This window comes from Prinia subflava, chromosome 19, assembly GCF_021018805.1.
Source record: "Prinia subflava isolate CZ2003 ecotype Zambia chromosome 19, Cam_Psub_1.2, whole genome shotgun sequence".
Lineage (NCBI taxonomy): Eukaryota > Metazoa > Chordata > Aves > Passeriformes > Cisticolidae > Prinia > Prinia subflava.
In genome coordinates, this window is record NC_086265.1 from 11,912,408 (window position 1) to 11,932,869 (window position 20,462).

Genomic DNA, 20,462 nt, shown 5'->3' on the forward strand with positions numbered 1-20,462 from the left:
GAGAAGAATCAGGGGCAGGTAATGCCAAAGGAAAAGCTGGAACCAACCAGAGCAGGAGCTACAGGAAGAACAGCAGCTCCTCCATCCCTTAAATCCAAGGGGGTTCTGTGGGAGCTGCCCTGGCCAGCCCTGCTGCCCACAGAGCCTGGGGACACCGAGGTCACACCGAGCTGTGATCTGCACTCTGGTGACACCAGGAACTCCCCTGGGAGTGATGCCTTAAGCTTTATCTTTCCTTTGTTTCAGACTCTGTGCTGCCCAGGGTGCAGCTCTGAGCTCACACTCAGGGTCACTCAGCTCTGCACACAGCAGGGACACAAAACAAATCCTGTCCTGCTGCACACCAAGGACAACTTTCAGCCCCAAAGCACAAACAAGGATGGCTGGAGGGAGGAACAAGAAGGGTGGGATTTCACAACCTGAAGCTGTAACTGGACAATTAAACCTCAGTATGCAAATGGACCAAAACTTATAAAAGTGTGAGATCTCATGACTGGCTGTCCATTTTGTGACCATTTTGTGACCATTCTTAGCCCATCTTGGGTGTAGCCCTGGTCAGGCCCTGCCCTGCCCAAGGTGTATCCTTGAGCCCTCTCAGTAAATCCCTACTTTATTCTCCAGCTCTGCCCAGTCCCTGTTCCAGGTCAGCCTTCCCTTGGCACCAGGAGGAGCAGCCCTCCCGAGGCTGGGCTGTGGCACATTTACCTTTATGCCCGCCTTGCCAGGCTGTGCCCAGCTGGCTGTTTCCCCTGCCTGCAGCCGTGGCCGGGTGCTTTTCCTCCAGTTCTCACTGGCTCAGGGCAGAGGGGCCCTGGCAGGTCACCAGCCTTTCTCCAGTGCTGCCCGAGGTGATGCAGCTCCAGGAACGCCAATTCCTTGTCTGTGGCATCAGTGGGGGCACCGTGATGGGGGCAGGAGTTGTGGGTTTGTCGTTTTAGGGACAATCACGATCACATCAACACCGGTTTTCCTACATGCCAAACATCTTTTTTTCTAAGTGGACCACCAAGCCTTTAAATGGGGACACCAGAAGGGCAGAAAGGCATCAGGTCTGGATTTAGGCTGATGTTGCAACAGGGAAAGGCAATTTTTGGGAGGCTGAGGGAGCACAAAGCATCTCTGTGGCCCCTGCAAGGGGAAGGGCTGCTTGATCCACTGTGACAGCCTTGCCCCAGGTTTTTGGGTTCAGCAGGACTCCTGCATCCCCTTGGGATGAGCTGTGGGGAATGGAGCTGCAGCTGGAATGGTCACACTGGGCTGGAGGAGCCCGGCTTCCCCTGCCCCTCCTGCCCAGAAATACTCTGGTTTTGGGGAATCATTTAGAGAGGAAAAGAAAGAGGAAAGAAGAGGTAGAAACTCCTCCAGGCTGGTTTATCCTGCCTGCCCTGGCAGCTCCTCTCCATGGCCTCAGGAGCATTTCTGTTTGCTGCTGTAGCACCACCCTCAGTGAAGTTCTGCCCCTTGGCTCCCCCATGGTGGCAGTGTCCCCTGTCCCCAGCACCTGCACTGGCCCCAGGGCAGGGAAAGGGCGGGCAGGGCCTGCAGCTCTGCAGGCTCAGATTTGGGCAGATTTCTGACTCTGAGCAGGCACCAAATCATGCTAAAGGCTCTGGGCTCAGGCTGCCTCTTCTACAGCTGATAAGCTCAGATTCAGACAGGATTAATGGTGAATTACAAAAACAATTCCTTTCCCTGTGCCAGGAACAACGGAGATTTTGTTCTAAATTACCTGCCACGCTCACATTTTTCTAAAACCATCTCTCAATGGGACACAAAGCAACAAAAGCATTTTTTCTCCAAACTCCATGAATCCTCCTGCTCTTCTTTCCCCAGCCCCAGTGTCAGCTGCAGGAGCACATTCCTCAGCTGCTGATCCTGTTTATGGATGCACCACGGAGAACAGCTCGCAGGAGGTGACAGCTGAAGAGTGGGAGCAAATTGAGAGCAGGGATTCGGGGAAACTGAAGCGTGGGGAGATGCTGTGACAAGCCAGGGCCACCTGGCAGCCTGGCCACCGCCACCAGGGCACACCCAGCCCTCTCCTGCCTTGGCCCAGGGCTCTGCTGCCACAGGAGCAGCAGCTCCTCCCTGCCAATGGCCCACAGGGGAGGAATTTGGGCCAGAATCAGCCAAAGGGTCCAAACTGCGCTTCATCCCTGCATCCCTGCTGCTGAGGAGCCTTGGCAGGGAAGAGGGACGGGGGTGGCCCCTTGCCAGGGGTCAACTGACCATGAAGTGCAAATCTCAGCTCAGCCCTGATCCTTCTGCTACCTGCAGGGAGATTCCTCACTCCCATCTCCCCCCTTCCTTCCAGAGCAGGTGTTTGGAGGACAGGGCACACACTGGAGCAGGTTCTCCTCAAGCAGGGGAAAAGTCAAGGGGAAAAGGAGGAATATGGGCAGGAGTTTCATCTCGTTATTGCCAGCACAGCCCTGAAGAGAGAGGGGGGATCTTCCTGCCCCGAGGAAAGGGAAACCAGGCAAAACACCCACAAAAAGTGGGAAAGACCTCCTAACTGGAGAAAGAGCAGCCTGGGAGAACAAACAATATCCAAATCTGGTATTCACCTGGTCACACCCCTTTTGGTAGTCAAAGGGGGTGTTCAAAGGACAGCCTGTGTCCCCAAATGTCCCTCATGGCAGGTAAAGCCTTCAGTGGCCCAAAGCCCAGGCTCAGAGCCCATCATCCGTAGGGTGATGCACACACCCATGGGGTGCTTAAATCCAGGAGCAGCCCCAAACATTCCAGGCCTTTCCAGAGCCCGCTGGTACTTACTTTGCCAGCTTCTTAAAGCCAATGGCCCTCTTCTTGGTGGGTGTCCCATTGACCCCTTTCCAGACATGGGTGTTCCAGGGGTCCGGCTAGGAGAGGGAAAAGCAGGATCAGAGGGTGGGGAGTGCTCAGAGCTTGGAGAAATGCAGCATCCACAGCACTGAGAGTTAAATTCTTCCAGTCCGGAAGGGCAGGAATAGCTGATGTTCCACAGCTCCCCCTCTCCTCCCCATGTCCCTGATCCTTGGAGCCTCATGGGGCTTTTTTTTTTTCAGGCAATGGAACATGCCCAGGAAAATTGCAATCTAATAAACCCTCCTGGCCTGTAAGAGCATCTGGCCAATTGCTCTGTCACCTCTTGAGAGGAGCGTTAATAGGCCACAGCCAAAAAAGAAGGCAACGCCAGAAGGGGAGAGGTGATGGAAACAGATCCTTTCCCCTGCTCTGGCCACAGGTTTTCTCTTCCCTAAGAGGCCCTTTGGGAAGGGGAGGCAGCTGAAGCCAGGAGCAAGCACACAGAAGCTCATTGCGTGCCCTTGCAGGCTGCAATCAGAGCCAGGAAGCATCGGGGTGCCTGGTGGGCTGGTTACAGGAGTGAACAGACTGCTCCTGCTCTCTGATTATTCCTTAAGGGCTCTTGACTAAAGGTCACATTGTGTGGAAAGCACCGGAGCAGGCATGGCTGGGTAATGAGGAGTGTTTGCTTAGGGGTTTTCTTCATGGTCTGGAGTGTTAAATACCCCAGGAGCAGCGTTTGATCCCTGCTGGGCCTGCTGGGCCAGAGCCTCTGTCCCACTGCTGGATCCCCAGGGTCCAGGAGCCATCCCCTGAAACCTGCAGGCTGGAATTGGGGGGATACAGGAGCCATCCTCTCAAACCTGCAGCTGGGATGGGATGCAGGAGCCATCCTCTCAAACCTGCAGGCTGGGATGGGATAGAGGAGCCATCCACTCAAACCTGCAGGCTGGAATTGGGGGGATAGAGGAGCCATCCTCTCAAACCTGCAGGCTGGGGTGGGATCCAGGAGCCCTCCAGGCCATTTTCTCACCCAGCCATTTGCCACTGCCAAAGGGGAGTAGCTGACTAAAAATTGGGAGCTCAGGTGTCCCACATTCCCACGGAGGGGCAAACCCCACAGTTTCTTTATGTCAGTGTGAAATATCCACTGGACAGCTTGTGAAGGAGTTGTTTGGTGTCCCTCTCCCTCCTGCACCCCCTGAGCCCCCGCTCACAGGGCAGGGGCGGTACCTGGTACTCGAAGGAGGGCGTCAGGCGGTAGTTGAGCATCTCCTGGTGGAAGACGGGGGTGATGCTGCCCGACATGGGCGGGACGATCCAGACCCAGTCGGCGGGACAGCCCCCGCGGCAGCGGTACTCGTTCTCCATGTGCTTGATGAAGGACTCGGTGGCCGAGTGGTGATCCACGATTGTCACCTTGTCACTCTGTCGGGGGGCGAGAGAGCAGAGCCAGCAGCCATCAACACACCCAGAGGGCAAAATCCAATTTTTTACGTTTGGAGCTGTTAGTGCCAAATATTCCTTACTCCCAGGGTCCTTGGGGATGACCCAAGGTGGCTGCTGACCCTGGTCTTCCCAAGGAGGCTCTCAAGCTGCCCCAGAGCTTTAAGGATAATGTGCTCTGGGAGCCTGTGGGAAATGGATGTGCAGGGAATTCTCAAAGCCTGACAGAAGCTCACATAGTTTGTATCTGTATGCAAACTTTGAGATGAAAAATGATGATTTATCCAAAAGGATATTGGTTGATCTGTGGGAATAGGGCTTAGCAAGGCATTCCATCATGCCTCGAAGGTGGTCCATGCAGTATTGGAGAACTTACAGTGCTAACACCTGGTGTGAAAACAGTCATGAAGAAAAAATGTGGAGGAGAGAGATTTACCCATCAGTGTGAGGAAAACTGTAATAGTGATTCTATGCCCTGGAAAGCTGCAGAAAGGGTTTCAGCAGGTTTGTTACTACTTCAGCTTGCTCCTGCCATGGCATTGAAGAATCTGCATAAATCCACTTCCCACAGCAGCCCTGTTCCCCCTGTTAACTGTCCTGGGCCAAGCAAAGGTGGGATGGGTGGGATGGAGCATCCTCTGAAGCCCTTCCAAGGCTCTGACACAGGTTTGGGAAGGACTCTCACCCTTTGAAGCTGGGTAACCAAGGACTGGTTTTGTTACTCAGCCTTTAAGTGCAGCCTGGGGAAGAATCCGGGCCAGTTCCTGCCCATGGATAGGTCAGAAGGGATGGATTTCCCCCCTGCTGGGATATTCCTTCTGGACCAGCAGGACTCAGCTGCTGTGGTGTTGTTTTACAACATCCAGGGTGTGGGGATTATTTAATCTCACTGCGGCAGCCCAAATTCGGGAGGCCCAGCCCAGTTTCAGCCATTGTCCTCAGGTGGGTGTCTCCACACTTGTCCCACCCCGTCCCTGTGTCCCTCCAGCCTGGCCCAGACCGAGCAGGGTCCCAAGGTACCTGGAAGCTGTAGAGCACAGCGATGTTGATCTCCACCAGGGCCTGGTCCTTCCACAGCGAGGATGTTTTCCTCATATCCAGGTTCATTTTCTTGGCAACTTCCTGTAACAACACATGGCAGGAGGGGAAGGATTAATGGCCAAGAAACAAGGATTGGAGATCTCTGCTTGGGGAGAGGAAGCCAGAGGAGAGGCCCAGGCTGGCACAAGGCACCGACAGGGCAGGGAGGGGCTGATGTTGAGCCTTCCTCTGGGAAGAAATCCTGCCTTTTCCTCTCCATAGCAGGAGCGTGGCCTTTCCTCCTCCCTGAGCAGAGGCAGGTGGCCAAATGCTGTGAGAAGGCCACCAGGAGCAGCTGGACACTCCCACTGCTCCCACCCCTCTGGTTTCCAGGAGACTAGGGAGGGATGGAGCCCCTGCACATAACACAACATTCCTTGGAAGGTTTTGATGGCTCTGGATTCCCTGCATGGGCACCTTCCCATGGCTTTGTCTCTCCCAGTGTGGGCAGTCCCTGAGCCACGGGATCCACTGGAGGGTCCCCAAGGGCACACACATCCCTGAGGAGCCACCAAGTGCCTCTGCACCCTTTCATATTGTAGCACTTGGCCTCAACTCAGCACATGGCCAGGCGCCTGCTGATCCCTGAGATTCTTTGGGAAGCCCGTGGGAAGCTCCACAGGGATCACACTGGCTGGGTCAGACTACCGGCCCCACAGGACACAGAGACCTTGCCAAGCTCGGCCGTGTGGCTCCAGGAGAAGGGATATCCCATTCTGCCAACTCCCAGAAACGCTCTCCCAGTGTCCTGCCTGCTGCCCAGTACCCCCACGCCCACCGGGAGCAGCAGGAGTTACCTCCAGGATGTTGTAGCGGGAGTTGTCGCAGTAGTCGCGGACGCCGATCTCCGTGCCCATGTACCAGCCGCTGAAGGGGCACGCGGAGAACTCCAGGCCCCCGATCTCCAGGAGCATGTTGGAAACGGCTGGCAGCCCGTACCACTTCAGGCCCAGGTCCTTGAACCACTCAAACCTGACGGGAAAAAGGTCAGGATTAGGCAACCAGCCAGGAATTCTCTGCCCAATGCAGTTGGGGGGAGTGGGAGGTCACTTTGCCACCAGGGTGAAGGACTTGAAGCAGAACATTTCCATCACTTCCTCCCTTTGGGGGTGTTCATGGGGACAAGGTGGCTATGGAGAGGTGTAAGTCCCGGGAGACTTCCAGGAAAAGGAAACTTCCCAAGAAAATCAGCCTGGATACAAGGGAAAGCCCTGAGACAAGGACACAACTTCTTTGCCAGCTCTGCCAACTTTAGTGGAGGGAAGACCTGGGAGGGGGTCTTGGGTGAAGCCCCCAGGCCACGGCAAGGGTGGAACCAGAGGAGCTCAGTCCTGCTGATGCCCTCGGAGCAGTTTTGGGGTTGCCTGTGACTCACTTGGGGTGCCGGATGGGCACTTCCAGCACCAGCTCCGGCGGGATCTCGAAGAGCTCGGGGTCGTTGCCATTGGCTTGCAGGAGCAGGGGCAGGATGTCGAAGCGCCCGTACGGGGCCTTCCAGCCTTGCTGGATGCAGATCTGCAGGGGAAATCAAGGCAGGGCTGATGTCCCAGCAGGTCACCTGCTCTTCAGGGAATTGTGTGGTCCTGGGCACAGCTGCTGGCAGGATTTCTGTCCTTGTGGTTGAGCAAAGGGAGCTACAACAGGGAGGGGCCTGTCCCAGCCCACCCATGGCCAGGTCAGGGGAAACTGGGGTAAAAATGAGCCTGGAATAGATCCCCAATGGGATCATGGCTTGTGCCTGTAATGGTGAAGGAGAAAACAGCTGAGAAAAGCAGAAAATTACAAACCCCAGCCTCCATTCCTGGGAAGAAATCAGAGGGTGCCACAAACCCAACCTCCCCCTGCGGTGCCGCACCGGCCAATCCCAACCTGCCTGGAGGGCCCAGCCCTCCTCCCTGCGGGGTTCCCATGTGTCCCCAGCCCCGGTGGCAGCGTGGCACCTCGGTGAGCTCCACGTTGGCAGGGTCCCCCAGCACGGAGCCGTCGGGCTGCTTGTAGCCGGCGTAGCGGATCAGCTGCGCGTTCCAGATGCGGAAGTCGTGCCTGCTGTCCGTGCGCTGCGGGAAGATGGTGATGGCAGATCTGCAGGGGGGAAAGGGGTTGCATTACGCCCTTCTCTGACCCACAGGTGGGGCAGCTGAGAGGTGTTTTAAAGACTTTTATTCCATTTTCAGTCTCATGTGAAGGGTGAGGTGGTGCAGGTATTACAATTCACGCCATCACCATCAGAAGCCAAACTATCTCCTAATTTGTCCTGGGTTGAAAAGTGTAACCAAAAATGTGGATTCTATTTTCATCTGTTGAAGTCGGTTGGGAGATATTGTTCTTTATCTCTTGTAACTCTAGGGGGGAAGAGGGCAGATGCCTTCTGTTAATGGGACACCTGATAACACCAGATAAGGCAGGGCCTCCTTATCTCTTCCTGCACCCATCCTCCTCCCAGGGACATCCCCTGTGGATGGGCCATTGAAGGCTCTCACAGGACTGATAACATCACCTCATCCCATTGGGAGATGCTACACCCAGGGGGAGCAGCCAAAGCCTTTCCACCGGGATAAAACAGCAATCCTAAACACCAAGGGAGCCGTTCCCACTGGATTCCCAGAGGATGACTGGGCCCTTTTTTGAGGATCATCTCTACTCCAACGGAGCCACATCTGTCACTGTGGGAGGACTCACTGTGGGCTGCTTCCAACACCCTGACCAACAGGGTGCCAGGTTTGCATCCTGACTGTGTCAGTGCTCCTTTGTACTACTGCACTTGTCTTATTTTATTTTTATTTTACTTTTATCTTTCTTGTTGTGTGTTCTCTCTCTATTAAATTGTATTTCTGACTTGGAGTCTCACTGGTTTTGCTTTCAAACCAGCACATAATTACAAGACATTTTAAGCGTTTCTTGGCCTGGCAGCTTTTGCCACACCGTGCTGTAAATGCATTAAAGCCAATCGTCTAAAATTACCCCTTGTGGGTCTTGCTACAATAGTTCTATTTCTCCAGAGTATCTAGTCTTATTTGCAAGGCCATCCCTTGAAACTTGTTTCCAGTTCCATCTCTCTCTCCACAATGTCTGCCCTATCCCATGGCATTTCCAAGTCTACAAATCCATTTCCCACAAAAGGTGGTGGATGGTGAATGCTGGGAGTGGTGGGAGTGGGGGAGTGCTGGAGGAAAAGTTGCTGCCACCACCCCTGGGTGTGCCCTGAGTGAGTCCCAAGAGCTGTTACACTGGAAGAGGTGGCTGCTCTGGGATTTGGGGTGTTCCCAGCTCCTGGCTGCTCACAGGGGGTTTCAGACAGAGCTGGAGAGCAGTGCGAGCTCTGTGTTGGGTGCAGAATGTAGGAAAGGGGAAATGATGGGAAAATCTTCCCTCTGAGGTGCCACAGGCAGCAAGGAGAGAGAGACTTGGACCAGCAGGACTCCTCCACCCCGGAGCAGGTCCCTGCTGCTGGCTGTGCAGTGGCCCAGCCCAGCTCCAGCAGGGCCCAGAGCTCCAGAGCTGGATCTGCACTCACCCAGAGGCGCTCGGATTCAAGCCCTGGTGACTCCCTGGTGGCTCACCTGAGGTTCCCCTTGTTGGTGGCGTACTTGATGTGGTTGCAGATGTAATTGAACATCCCGTGGGCCGTGGTGCAGTCCCGGGCATCAAACACCTGGAAAGGGAAGCAGTCGTGAGGGTGTTCCAGCTCCCAGGGCAGAGCCAGGCAGAGGAAACACAGCACATGGAGAGCTCCAGGCACCACTGTGGCTTCTCAGGGATCTAAAGCTCCATAATTATGTGTTCCCTGCCTTTGGAACACGTGGATGTCTAATCCAGCTGCCCCTTTTGCTTTGGAGAGGTGACTCATCTGCTGCTCAGGCAAAAACCTCCTCATTCCCGTGCTCCCAACCTGCTGCTGTTCCTGCCTTATCCCCAAACAATTACAGATCCTGCTCTGCTTCTCCTGTAGATCAGCACTCAAAGCTGGAACAGGACAGGTGTCAGTCAGGTCTGAGGGACAGGGAATCAGGGAATCATGGAATGGTTTGGGTTGGACTTTTAAGGAGCATCTCATTCCACCCTTGCCGTGGGCAGGGACACCTTCCACTATCCCAGGCTGCTCCAAGTCCCATCCAGCCCGGCCTTGGACACTGCCAGGGATCCAGGGGCATCCGTGAAAGCATTGGGAAATCAGGACGGGATCAACAGAAGTGGCTGTGCCCATTCCCTGTGTGAAGCAGCCACAGGAGCTGCTCAGCAGCGCTGGATTTGTTCCAGGTTACAGGAGAGAGCACATCTCTGTACCAAGGGATTCCCTAGGGATCACTGTTTTCCAGCCCCGTTCTGTGTTTCCCTTGCCAAAAGGGCACTGAGCCAAATCCCCTCCTGCTGGATCTCAGCACTCAGCACAAACGTGTCCTGCTGCCTCTCTCCAGGTGGAGCAACAGGTTTGGAAGGGGCAGGAAAGATGTTGGAGCAGGATCTGCTTTTGGAAAATGTCCCCTGGAGCTCCTGTTTCAGACACAGCCACCTCATCTCCCATCCCACAGACACTGCTGAAGCTATTCCATCTATCTTTACTGTCATTCCAGCAAATTAGAAAAATTCTCCTGGTTTTTGAGTTGGAGGTAAACTGTGTTCAGCTCTATGACTTTTGTAGAGTTTAGAAGTGCTTTACAATGACAACCAACTTGTGGCTCCTAAGCAATAAATGGTCTGAGCTGAAAACTCTATTCTTTAAATTTGTTTTCATCTTTTAAACCCTCTATCTTTCCCATCAGTAAATACATCAGGTATTAAATTCATCTCTATGTCATGTGTTATCATGTATCACAGAGCTTGTAGTTCATGTGGGATAGCTGGACACTTGTGTGTCTCGCTGCTGCCGACATCCTGAACGTGCTGAGGGGAGCTGTGTGTGCTGAGCGCCTGCCCCTGGGCCTGTGCTGTGCTTGCAGAGCAGGATCTGCCTCTCCAGAGCTCCAGCACGCCCTTTGGCAGGAATGTCCCGGGTGTTCCTGGTGCTCACCTGCAGCTTGGACCACTGGATCCTGCCCACGCAGCGCGCCGCGTTCCTCCAGGCGTGCTTGGCGCCGTAGATCAGCTCCGTGTCCCGCAGCTGGTACGTGTCCGTGGCCTCAATCTCCTTGGTCACCTCCTCCAGCCTCTCCATGTGGGCCTTGGAGCCGGACCTGGGAGGGTTGGGAGCAGAGGGGGCGGAGGGTCAGGCAGAGGGCAGGGAATGCTGCTGCTCTGCACCGGGAATCTCTTGTTCCTACACACACAGGGATTGTGTGGATGGGTATCCCAGCTGTGGGACAGCAGTGAGCAGGGAATGGGGGAGAGGGCAGTGACTGGTGCAGAGACACAACAAACACCAGGAATGAAACTCTACCCAAGGAGCAGCTGCTGAGGGAGCACCAGAGGCTCCCTGTGCTGTGACTCACACATGTGGGAGATCAGACCATGGAATCATGGAATGGCCTGGGTTTGAAGGGACAATAAAGCTCATCTCACCCCACCCCTGCCATGGGCAGGGACACCTCCCACTGTCCCAGGCTGCTCCAAGCCCTGTCCAGCCTGGCCTTGGACACTGCCAGGGATCCAGGGGCAGCCACAGCTGCTCTGGGCACCCTGTGCCAGGGCCTGCCCACCCTCCCAGGGAACAATTCCTGCCCAATATCCCATCCAGCCCTGCCCTCTGGCAGTGGAAGCCACTCCCTGTGTCCTGTCCCTCCAGACTCTTGCCTCAAGTCTCTCTCCATGCTTCTTTTTGCCTCCTTCAGGCACTGGAAGGCCACACAGAGGTCACCCCAAAGCTTCTCTTCTCCAGGCTGAACATTCCCAACTCTCTCACCCTTTCCTCCCAGCAGAGCTGCTCCATCCCTCTGATCCCCCTGGAGCCTCCTCTGGCCTGGCTCCAGCAGCTCCAGGTCCTGGCTGTGCTGGGCCCCAGGGCTGGAGGCAGCGGGTGACTCGTGTGACATCTTGGCACCAGCACAGCCTCGGGCTGTGCCTCCTGCAGGCAGCACTCACCTCTTGATGGAGGAGTAGTACTGGTCAATGAAGTCCTTGGCCAGGAGCAGCAGCTCCTCCTTGGTCCTGGTGTCCTCTGCCTTGCGGATGTGGGGGCTGGGGGTCATCACGGAGCCCATGCAGATCTGCTCGGTGCACGCCGTGGCCTGGGGGACAGCAGGGAACAGGAATGCTCTGGAGCCACCACAGTACCTCTGGTCACCTGAGCTGGGCTGGGGCAGTCAGTGATCACCCACAGGGAGCGTGTGTGACAAACAGGGACATTCCCAGCTGGCTGGGGACACTGTGATGACAGCCAGGCCATGCACAGTCACCTCTTGTCCCTCCTGACCCAGACAATGCAGAGATGGGATTCACGCCCCAGCTTGGCAGGGAGCCAAATGCTTTTCCTCATTTATCCCAGATGGATTTCCCTCTCTCCGCCTATTGCACCAGATTTGAAATCTAAACCCTGCTGGAGACAAGACTGAATTCCTCCACTCCTGCATTCCTGGGTAAATCCATGGTGGAAACGGCGCCATCCACTCAGCGACGCTCACGGAATTCTGGCCAGTCCTCCCAGCTCTACTCACCATGGCAGTCTTGAGGTGCAGGGTGTCGTGGAGCACGGAGCCTGTCTCCCAGTTCTTGATTTTGACAAAGCGGGGGCATTTGGAGGGGCTCCCGTTGAGGGTGCTCTTGGTCGGGGACTGGCGCCCGGATGGCGGTGGCTGGAAAACAGGGAATACCCAGCACGAGGTGAGAGCCCCTCAGCAAAACACAGGGAAAGGTCCCAGCAACACAGGATTGTGTGTGGGTGGGTGCCTGTGCTAAAATTCCGGGGCTGACACAGCCAGACAAGGTGTATTATCCCAAATATTTGGCATTATTTGGGATCCTACAATGGAGCAGGCAACTCACAATGGAATTAAGGAGTAGAGTCTGGTTATGGGACTGCCAAAACTGTGGAAATGAGTTAAAAACACAGGCGGGAGTGACTTGGAGAATGCTGTGTTCAAGTTTCCCTCAGGAAGACTCTCCTCCAAGATCTGTGGGGTGTTTCTTTCCAAGGAGCATCACCTGCTCAGTTCTGCAGGTGCCAAGCTCTGCCTCGCTGGCGACACAGAACCAAGAGCTGAGCATCAGCCCGAGCAGGCCAAAGGCACAGCTCCTTTGATATTAATGCTGGGAAGATTGTAGGAATGAGGGTGGATAAATTATCCAAGTGTGGGGACTGCTGAATCATGGGTTGGATTTCTCCAGCCTCAGCTCCCTGACACTCTGCCTGGGGATGGGCTCACTCAGCTCTCCTGGAGTTGTGTGCCAGCACGGGGAGACCCTCAGCCAGCACTGAGCTTGGGAGGAGAAGAACTGGTTCCAGGTGCTTCTTTTTGCACATTTTCACAGATAAAATCGCAATTTTCTGCTGTGGCCCTCGCTCACCCCAAGCACTTTAAGCTTGAAGAGCCATCAGTGTCTGGCAGTGGGGACAGGGGAGCTGCAGAGCTCTGTCTCCCAGGAATCAGCTCTTACTCAGGGATGTAATTCCATCACTGGAACCACGGCGCTGTTGCTGCAGCTCTCCAGGGGACACCCGAGAGCGTCCCGGCCAAAGCTGCTCGTGTTTGGCACCACTTCAAGGCTCTGCACAGCGGGTCTGGGCCTGGGCTGGGTCTGCCCCTTCCTACAGGGATCCTGGGGCTGCTGTCCCTTTTGAGTTGATCTGGTTTTCCTGAAGCTGACACTGCTCAGCAGAGTGTCACCCTCCTTTCTGGGGATCCTGGGCTCCTGCCCCCGTTGCAGAGGGGCAGCAGCAGCACAAATCCAGCCTGAAGCAAAGAACCAGCAGAGGCTGGGAGAAGCTGCTGGCTCAGGAGGGAAAGCAGCAGGAGCCACAGGGATGACAAAGCAGCTGAGGCTCCAGGCCTGACTTGTCCCCGCTTCGCCAGAGGATTGTTCTGCTTTCCCAAAGCTCGGTGAGATCAGTGCCTGGCTGATTGCAAGGCCGATGACTGGGCTCAGCAGACACCTTGGCATTGCCCTGCTAGCCATGTTTTGATCAGTTCTTGTTTTTACCATAAGCTCCAGACGTTTTTCCCCTGCTAAACAGGGATTTCAAGCAGCCTGAGGCTCGCAGTGCAATGCCACGCTCTGAAAACATATTCTGGGAACAAGGGACAGGGGCTGGAGGGGAAGGCAGAGATTTACAGCCTGAATACCCAGCAGGACCTTCTTTAGTCCTTGCAGCTTCCAAAAGCTGCTCCCTGCACCCCCTCAGGCCGTGCTGCCGTGGATCTCTGACATTCCTCATGTCACAAATCCCATGATTTTCCCAAGGAGTGAGTCAAAGTCTCCCCCTTGGAGCCAAATGTCCCCACACCACATCTCAGCTTCCCCTTTGCACCTGCAGGAACCAAACAAAAAAACTCATGTAGAGCTCAAACCCATCAGTAAATTAAAAGAACCTCCTCAATATAGTCCTGGAAAAAACACTATTTTTAAGCTCATTTTTTTCAAATTTGAGGAATCCAACCTGAATTGTGGCAGTGGCAGCTCCTGGTCGTTTCCCTCCCCCATGTTTGTTTTTATCTTCCAAGAGAATTAAATCATTCTTTAGTCCCCAAGAGCTCCCTGACCCACCCTGAGGACCAAAGGGGACAATCTGCCACCTTCCCCCTGAGCCTGATTGCTCAGAGCAGCTCCCTGAGATGGGCAAATTTGCTGCAAACAGCTCAGAAATGCAACCAGAACCAATCCTCACCTGCAGCTCCACCTGCCAGACAGAGACCGAGAGCACCAGGCAGGGAGTGTTGATTGTATCCAGCACTTTTTAATCGGAGTTCTGATCTCCTGACAAGGTGTGCTGCTAAAATACTCCTTGCTGGAGCAGGTACAGCCCCAAGACGTGCTGGGAATGCAGATGTGGCAATGTCCCCACCCTGGGAGCAATGGGGGGACGCTGGCTGCTCACCTGCCTGCAGATATTGTGCCTCAGACCCCCTCAACGCTGCTCCCTCTCCCATTTGTCTTTTCCCTGCAGGAACTGGGCAAGCTGGGACCTTGGAATCACAGAGTCATTAAAGGTTGGGAAAGATGTCCAAGATGGTTGATCCCAAGCTTAGAGTGAGCACCAAGCTGTCACCTACAGCAGAGCACTGGGTGTCATTTCTTGGACACTTCCAGAGGTTAACCCATTAATCTGTCCATTAATCAGTGCCTGGCAGCCTTTGCTGCGAGAGGGCCACGGAGCAGAGGGATCCTGAACCCTGGGATAGAGCCAGGCTGGGACAGAGGGATCCTGAACCCGGGGATAGAGCCAGGCTGGACAGAGGGATCCTGAACCCGGGGATAGAGCCAGGCTGGACAGAGGGATCCTGAACCCGGGGATAGAGCCAGGCTGGGACAGAGGGATCCTGAACCCTGGGATAGAGCCAGGCTGGACAGAGGGATCCTGAACCCGGGGATAGAGCCAGGCTGGACAGAGGGATCCTGAACCCTGGGATAGAGCCAGGCTGGACAGAGGGATCCTGAATCCGGGGATAGAGCCAGGCTGGACAGAGGGATCCTGAATCCGGGGATAGAGCCAGGCTGGGACAGAGGGATGCTGAACCCTGGGATACAGCCAGGCTGGACAGAGGGATGCTGAACCCTGGGATAGAGCCAGGCTGGACAGAGGGATCCTGAACCCTGGGATAGAGCCAGGGTGGGACAGAGGGATGCTGAACCCTGGGATACAGCCAGGCTGGAGCAGAGGTGACAGCTCTGACAGCCACATCCCAGAGCAGCTGTGGAGAGAGAGAGAACCCAGAGGAGCCTGGGAGGGAGCTGTGTGTGAGTTAGGGTGTGTGTGAGTTTGTGTCTGTGTGTTTGTGTGTCTGAGTGTGTGAGTTCGTGTGTGTGTGTGTGTTTTTCTGTGTATGTGTATGTTTTGGGGTGTGTGTGTGTGTGTGTGTGTGTTTTTCTGTGTATGTGTATGTTTTGGGGTGTGTGTGTTTGTGTGTGTGTGTGTTTTTCTCTGTGTGTGTGTGTGTGTGTTTTGGGGGGTGTGTGCCTTCCCTGCTCGCTGAAACTGAACCCACACACTCCCCTGAGCTGCCCGAGCTCTCCTCGTGCTTTAATTCGGGCCATCGGTGTCGGGAGCGGCCGAGCCGAGGCACGGCACAGACTCCGCTCTCCGGGGCTCCCTGGGGCCCTGTGACAGCGGCCACCTCCCGTGCTGGTGCTGCAGGTCCGCGCCCTGCGCTGGCACCGCGGGCTGAGCCCACCGTGCAGCAGCAGCCGGGTCGCGGGTTTATCTCCGGCTGACATTTCCTTCCAGGCTGCATCGGCCCCGCTCGGCTCTGAGCGCGTCCTCCGCCTTCGCACGGCTCAAATCGCCCTCAAAGCTGCTCCGAGCGCCTTCCCCGGGGAGCTGCAGGGGCACCGAGCCCCGCTTGCCCTCCAGCCGCTCACGAAGCAGCCCCCGAGAACTGAAACGGGGCCTGGCGCCTTCAGGGTTAGGGCCAGGGGGACGGGGCTCCTGGGAAAAAGGCAAAAACCGCGGTGTGGATTTGTAAAAAACAACAGAGGGCTGGAGATCGATGCCCAGCGGGGCTTTCAGCACCTTATTACGAGCCTCAGTGAGCATTCGCCACCTGGCCAAGCGAATCCACCCAATCCTGCCTCAGAAAACCGAGGAAAGTTCCCACTTGGCTTGACTTTCCCCTGTGTTAATAGTATTTATTGCTGCCTGAAAGAAGTTCAGCTGCCTTGACTGCACACAGCCGCGGGGAAGGGCTGGGGGAAAAGCCACGCTGCTTCCAGAAAAGCAGGCGTAAGGATTCGGGGATAAGAAGGATAAAAAGAAAGCTGTGCATCCAGTGGAAAAAAAAATAATAAAGAGTTTAATAGCAGCTTAAGACTGGCGGTTTTGGCAGCACCAGCACAGAGAGAAATTAAGCTCTGCACACAGAAGGTTATAAAGTGCTTATAGTAACAGACACGGACACGCACGGGGCTTAGAGAGGAGCAGGAACCCGGAGGCTCTCCAGAGCTGGGGCAAAGGCAGAGCAGCAGTGACCTGTCCCTGGGCTCAGCATTCCTGCCACGGTGCCCTATCCATGTGACAGGATGTGGGGATGCCCAGCATTCCTGCCACAGAGCCCCATCCACGTGCCAGGATTCCTGCCACAGAGCCCTATCCATGTGCCAGGATTCCTGCCACAGTGCCTCATCCGTGTGCTGGGACGTGGGGCTGCCCAGCATTCCTGCCACAGAGCCCCATCCATGTGCTGGGGCTGCCCAGGGCCACCCAGGGGTGCTGCCCCTCGCCTGTACCCACCCAGGGTGGCACCCACCCCAAGGTGCCTGTCCTGCCGGGACACCTGGCCACCATCCTGAGGGGAGGGAGGGTGGGAATGGATCCCACCAGGATCCAGCACCCAGCCAGACTGGTCACAGCCCCGCAGCCTGGTCAGGGCTATCCCCGTGCCCTGTGTGGGCAGCAGCACCAGCTCAGAGGGTCTCACGTGTCTCCCACGGGTCCCTGACACTGCGAGGCTGCAAAAGTGCATGGGAACATCATTCCATGCAGGATTCCCAGGAGAAATGCATCCAGCCCTGGGGCCCAGCACAGGAAGGACCTGGAGCTGCTGGAGAGTCCAGAGGAGGCCACAGAGATGCTCCAGGGGCTGGGGCCCCTCTGCTCTGGAGCCAGGCTGGGAGAGCTGGGGGTGCTCACCTGGAGAGGAGAAGGCTCCAGGGAGAGCTCAGAGCCCCTGCCAGGGCCCAAAGGGGCTCCAGGAGAGCTGGAGAGGGAGTGGGGACAAGGGATGGAGGCACAGGACACAGGGAATGGCTTCCAAATGCCAGAGGGCAGGGATGGATGGGATATTGGGCAGGAATTGTTCCCTGGGAGGGTGGGCAGGCCCTGGCACAGGGTGCCCAGAGCAGCTGTGGCTGCCCCTGGATCCCTGGCAGTGCCCAAGGCTGGGTTGGACATTGGGGCTGGGAGCAGTGGAAGGTGTCCCTGCCCATGGCAGGGAGGGGATCTCCAGTCTGGTCCCCCAGGTCCTGCCCTGGATGATCCCGTCAGGGAGAGCCTCCTGCCCAAGCCCTGGTGGAGCTCACGCACGTCGTGTTCTCCCCGAGGTGATCTCGGTGGCCTGGCAGGGTCTGCCTGACGTCTCTGGCTGTGCTACAAACGTGGAGTTAATCTCCTTTTGGCAAGGAAGCCTGAGAATTTATGGCTGTGAAGTGTGAGGAGATGAAAAGGCACCATGGAACGCATTATCTGAAGTGCTCTATTGAATTACCATCAGATGAATCCAAACGACTCTAATGATGCAGCTTGGCCCCGTGCCACAGAAGGGATCACATTCCCCAGGGAGGCCTCAGCGTCCTGTCCCTGGCTGGGCTCTCATCCCTGGCCAGCCCTTGGATGAGGAGCAGCATTCTCCAGTGACCCCCATTCCCTGCCTGAACCACAGCCACTGCAGCTCCCGGCCCAGACGGGCTCTGGGATCCATCACCTGCGGCTTTTGGGATCAAACCCTCGCAATCCCTGCCTGTCCTCTGCGCTGTGAGAACCCACCGGGATGGTCATGCTCCCACAAACCCCAGGAATTTCGGTTTTCCCACCCAAAGCAGCCCCAGGCATGGCCTCTTACCTGCTCTGCTTCGGAGTGGGGGTTGTTCAGGCCCACAGGGACGTTGCTCTTCCCCCACAGGTCCCCCAGGACACGATCGCTCTCCATCCGAGCCGGCAGAGTTTTCTGGGGGCTGTTCTCCCCTTCCCTGAAACTGAAGGGTTAAAAACCAGTTGTGTCCCTGGGTGCTGGGACCACGGGCACAGATCCTGCTCCAGCTGCCTCCCACGGGAGCCAACACTTGGCAGCTGCCCCGTGGGAAGGAAGGAAAGGCTGAGCCTGGGCCAAGGCGATGAATCAGCGAGGTGAGGACAACCCAAACACAATGGGAACTCCACCTCAGAGCCACGGGAAAGCCCTGTCCCCACTCTGGCTCTACAGCACAGCCTCTCCACCCCAAAAGCCGAGATGGAACCCCGGGAAAAGGGGCACGGAGATGGGGAAAGGAGGCTGGAAATGCTCCAGAAGGAGTTTGCAGAGCAGCTCGGTGTTTATGAGCAGGGAAGAGGAAAAAACAGCCAGAAGAAGCAGGAGGCTCCCAGGAGCTCTGTCTCCTCTTGCTGACCTTTGCAGGTGCTGCGAGTGGAAGAGATTTCAGTCAAACGGAGGGGCTGCCCCTGGAACTGCTGGGGACGAGGGGAAGGCTGGGGACTGAGGACACCCCGGCGCTGGCTGCCCTGGCACCCGCCGTGACACCGGAGTAACTCAGGAGTAACCCAGGTGTAACCCAGGAGTAACCCAAGAGTAATCCAGGAGTAACCCAGGAGTAACCCAGGTGTAACTCAGGAGTAACCCAGGAATAACCCAGGAGTAACCCAGGTGTAACTCAGGAGTAACCCAGGAGTAATCCAGGAGTAACCCAGGTGTAACCCAGGAGTAACCCAGGAGTAACCCAGGTGTAACTCAGGAGTAACACAGGAGTAATCCAGGAGTAACCCAGGAGTAACCCAGGAGTAACCCAGGTGTAACCCAGATGTAACCCAGGAGTAACCCAGGAGTAACCCAGGTGTAACCCAGGTGTAACCCAGGTGTAACTCACTGCACCACACACGTCTTGGGCTGTGGGAGAGGCTCTGAAATGCCACCAGAGCAGCTGATGCAAAAGCTCAGCCACGTGAGCCCTCAGCAAGGGGAAAGCAGAGACGTGACATTCACACAGGCAGGGGTGGCACCTGTGCCACTGCTCAGGGGACAGGGGCTCCCTGGGCCGGGCTGAGCAGGGCACGGGTCAGCATGGGCACAGGCACTGAAGAAATGCCCTGTGGAATTGTTTTGCTCCTGCTGTCAGCCCTTAAAAGTCTTCCAGATGCCACTGAATCAATAATGAGAGTTCTCATTAGCGGTGGCAGGGTTTGGGCACTGACCAAAGTAGGACACTTGCACTCAAGGCATAAATCACGCCAGCAGCAGGCTCCTGATTCAATTTCAGGGAGACAAATAAATACAAATAAATTCAGTTTCACAGTCCTTGAACTCCTTTGGCTTAAGGAAAAGACTTCATTTAAAGAGCACCTCCCTGTGCTTTTTTCTGTCATTTTTCTGCTTTTACAGAGCCATGCTCAGCTGCCAAAACATTTCCCTGGGCTCTGGCCACCCTCCAAACACTGGAAAGTGGCCACCTTCGTGCAAGGGAGGAGGCACAGGTGCCTCAGGGCCGCTCCTCCTGGGATTTCTGTGCCCCTGCAGGCGGTGAAAGCTGTTCCCGGGTGACCTGGCTCCTGGGAGGATGTGGAAGGGTTTCAATCAGATAAAACACAAGAAACCCCACCCACGGCACCTCAGCCAAAGGCAACAGATCCCAATCTCTGCCGCAGGGGTGGTGATCCACACAGACCCCAGAACCCACACGGATCCCACCGTGCCCAGCCCAAAGGGCCAGCCCAGGCTCCCCTGCCCAGGCTCCCTCCATCCCAGTAATCCCCAGCAGCAAGGCAGGGAATTAGCAGGATGAAAGTGCAGCCGGTCTGGCTCTCCCCTCCCGGCAGGGCCCAGCTGTTCAGTCTCCAGAGGACTCTCATTTCCACGGCTGCACATCCCTGCCCTGACCCCCCTGTGCCAGGGGACAAGGAGCCAGGTCAGCACGGGGCCACCGAGCTCCTCAAGACACCTCCAGCACCTGCTGCTCCTCACAGCTTTGGGCCCAAAGTCGAGACAGAAGCACCGAACCCACAGGGATTCACTCCCTTGGCTCTCCTGGAACCTGGGACTCAGCAGAGGGAACCCCCTGGAAAACCACGGGGCCTCTCCAGGGGCGCACAGGAGAAGTTTGGGGTCGGCCAGAGATCCCACAGGCACCTCCAGAGGGATGCTGGTGCCTGCTGCTCCCCGGGAAGGGTCTGCAGGGCCCCTGCCAGCTTGAGGGAAGCTTGGGGAGGGATCCATCCATCAGCAGCAGCAGCTGGAGACCTTGGAATGTGGGATTTCATTGTGTGCACAGCAGCAAAGCCATAAACGTAGGCAGCTGCAGAAATCCCAGGTGCTGAATTAAACAGGGATATTAATTTGGGGGATTTGGGGTTTACAGGTCCT

The 20,462-nt window shown here is 56.2% G+C and overlaps 1 protein-coding gene across 11 annotated transcripts in view; it reads right to left on the bottom strand.

The window, feature by feature from the left end:
• Window positions 1–20,462, bottom strand: part of NOS1 (nitric oxide synthase 1) — an 81,913-nt gene that overhangs the window by 21,288 nt on the left and 40,163 nt on the right. For 9 of the 11 annotated variants that reach the window (XM_063415855.1, XM_063415859.1, XM_063415850.1 and 6 more), the window contains 11 exons: window positions 17,955–18,087; window positions 11,901–12,038; window positions 11,329–11,474; window positions 10,322–10,484; window positions 8,874–8,965; window positions 7,254–7,395; window positions 6,689–6,828; window positions 6,111–6,285; window positions 5,254–5,355; window positions 4,021–4,215; window positions 2,776–2,861 (listed from right to left, as the gene is read on the bottom strand). In XM_063415855.1, coding sequence (XP_063271925.1) covers window positions 2,776–2,861; window positions 4,021–4,215; window positions 5,254–5,355; window positions 6,111–6,285; window positions 6,689–6,828; window positions 7,254–7,395; window positions 8,874–8,965; window positions 10,322–10,484; window positions 11,329–11,474; window positions 11,901–12,038; window positions 17,955–18,087 — 1,512 coding nt within the window. The remainder of the gene's footprint in view (window positions 1–2,775; window positions 2,862–4,020; window positions 4,216–5,253; window positions 5,356–6,110; window positions 6,286–6,688; window positions 6,829–7,253; window positions 7,396–8,873; window positions 8,966–10,321; window positions 10,485–11,328; window positions 11,475–11,900; window positions 12,039–17,954; window positions 18,088–20,462) is intronic. The other 2 variants (XM_063415860.1, XM_063415858.1) reach the window with 1 other exon arrangement.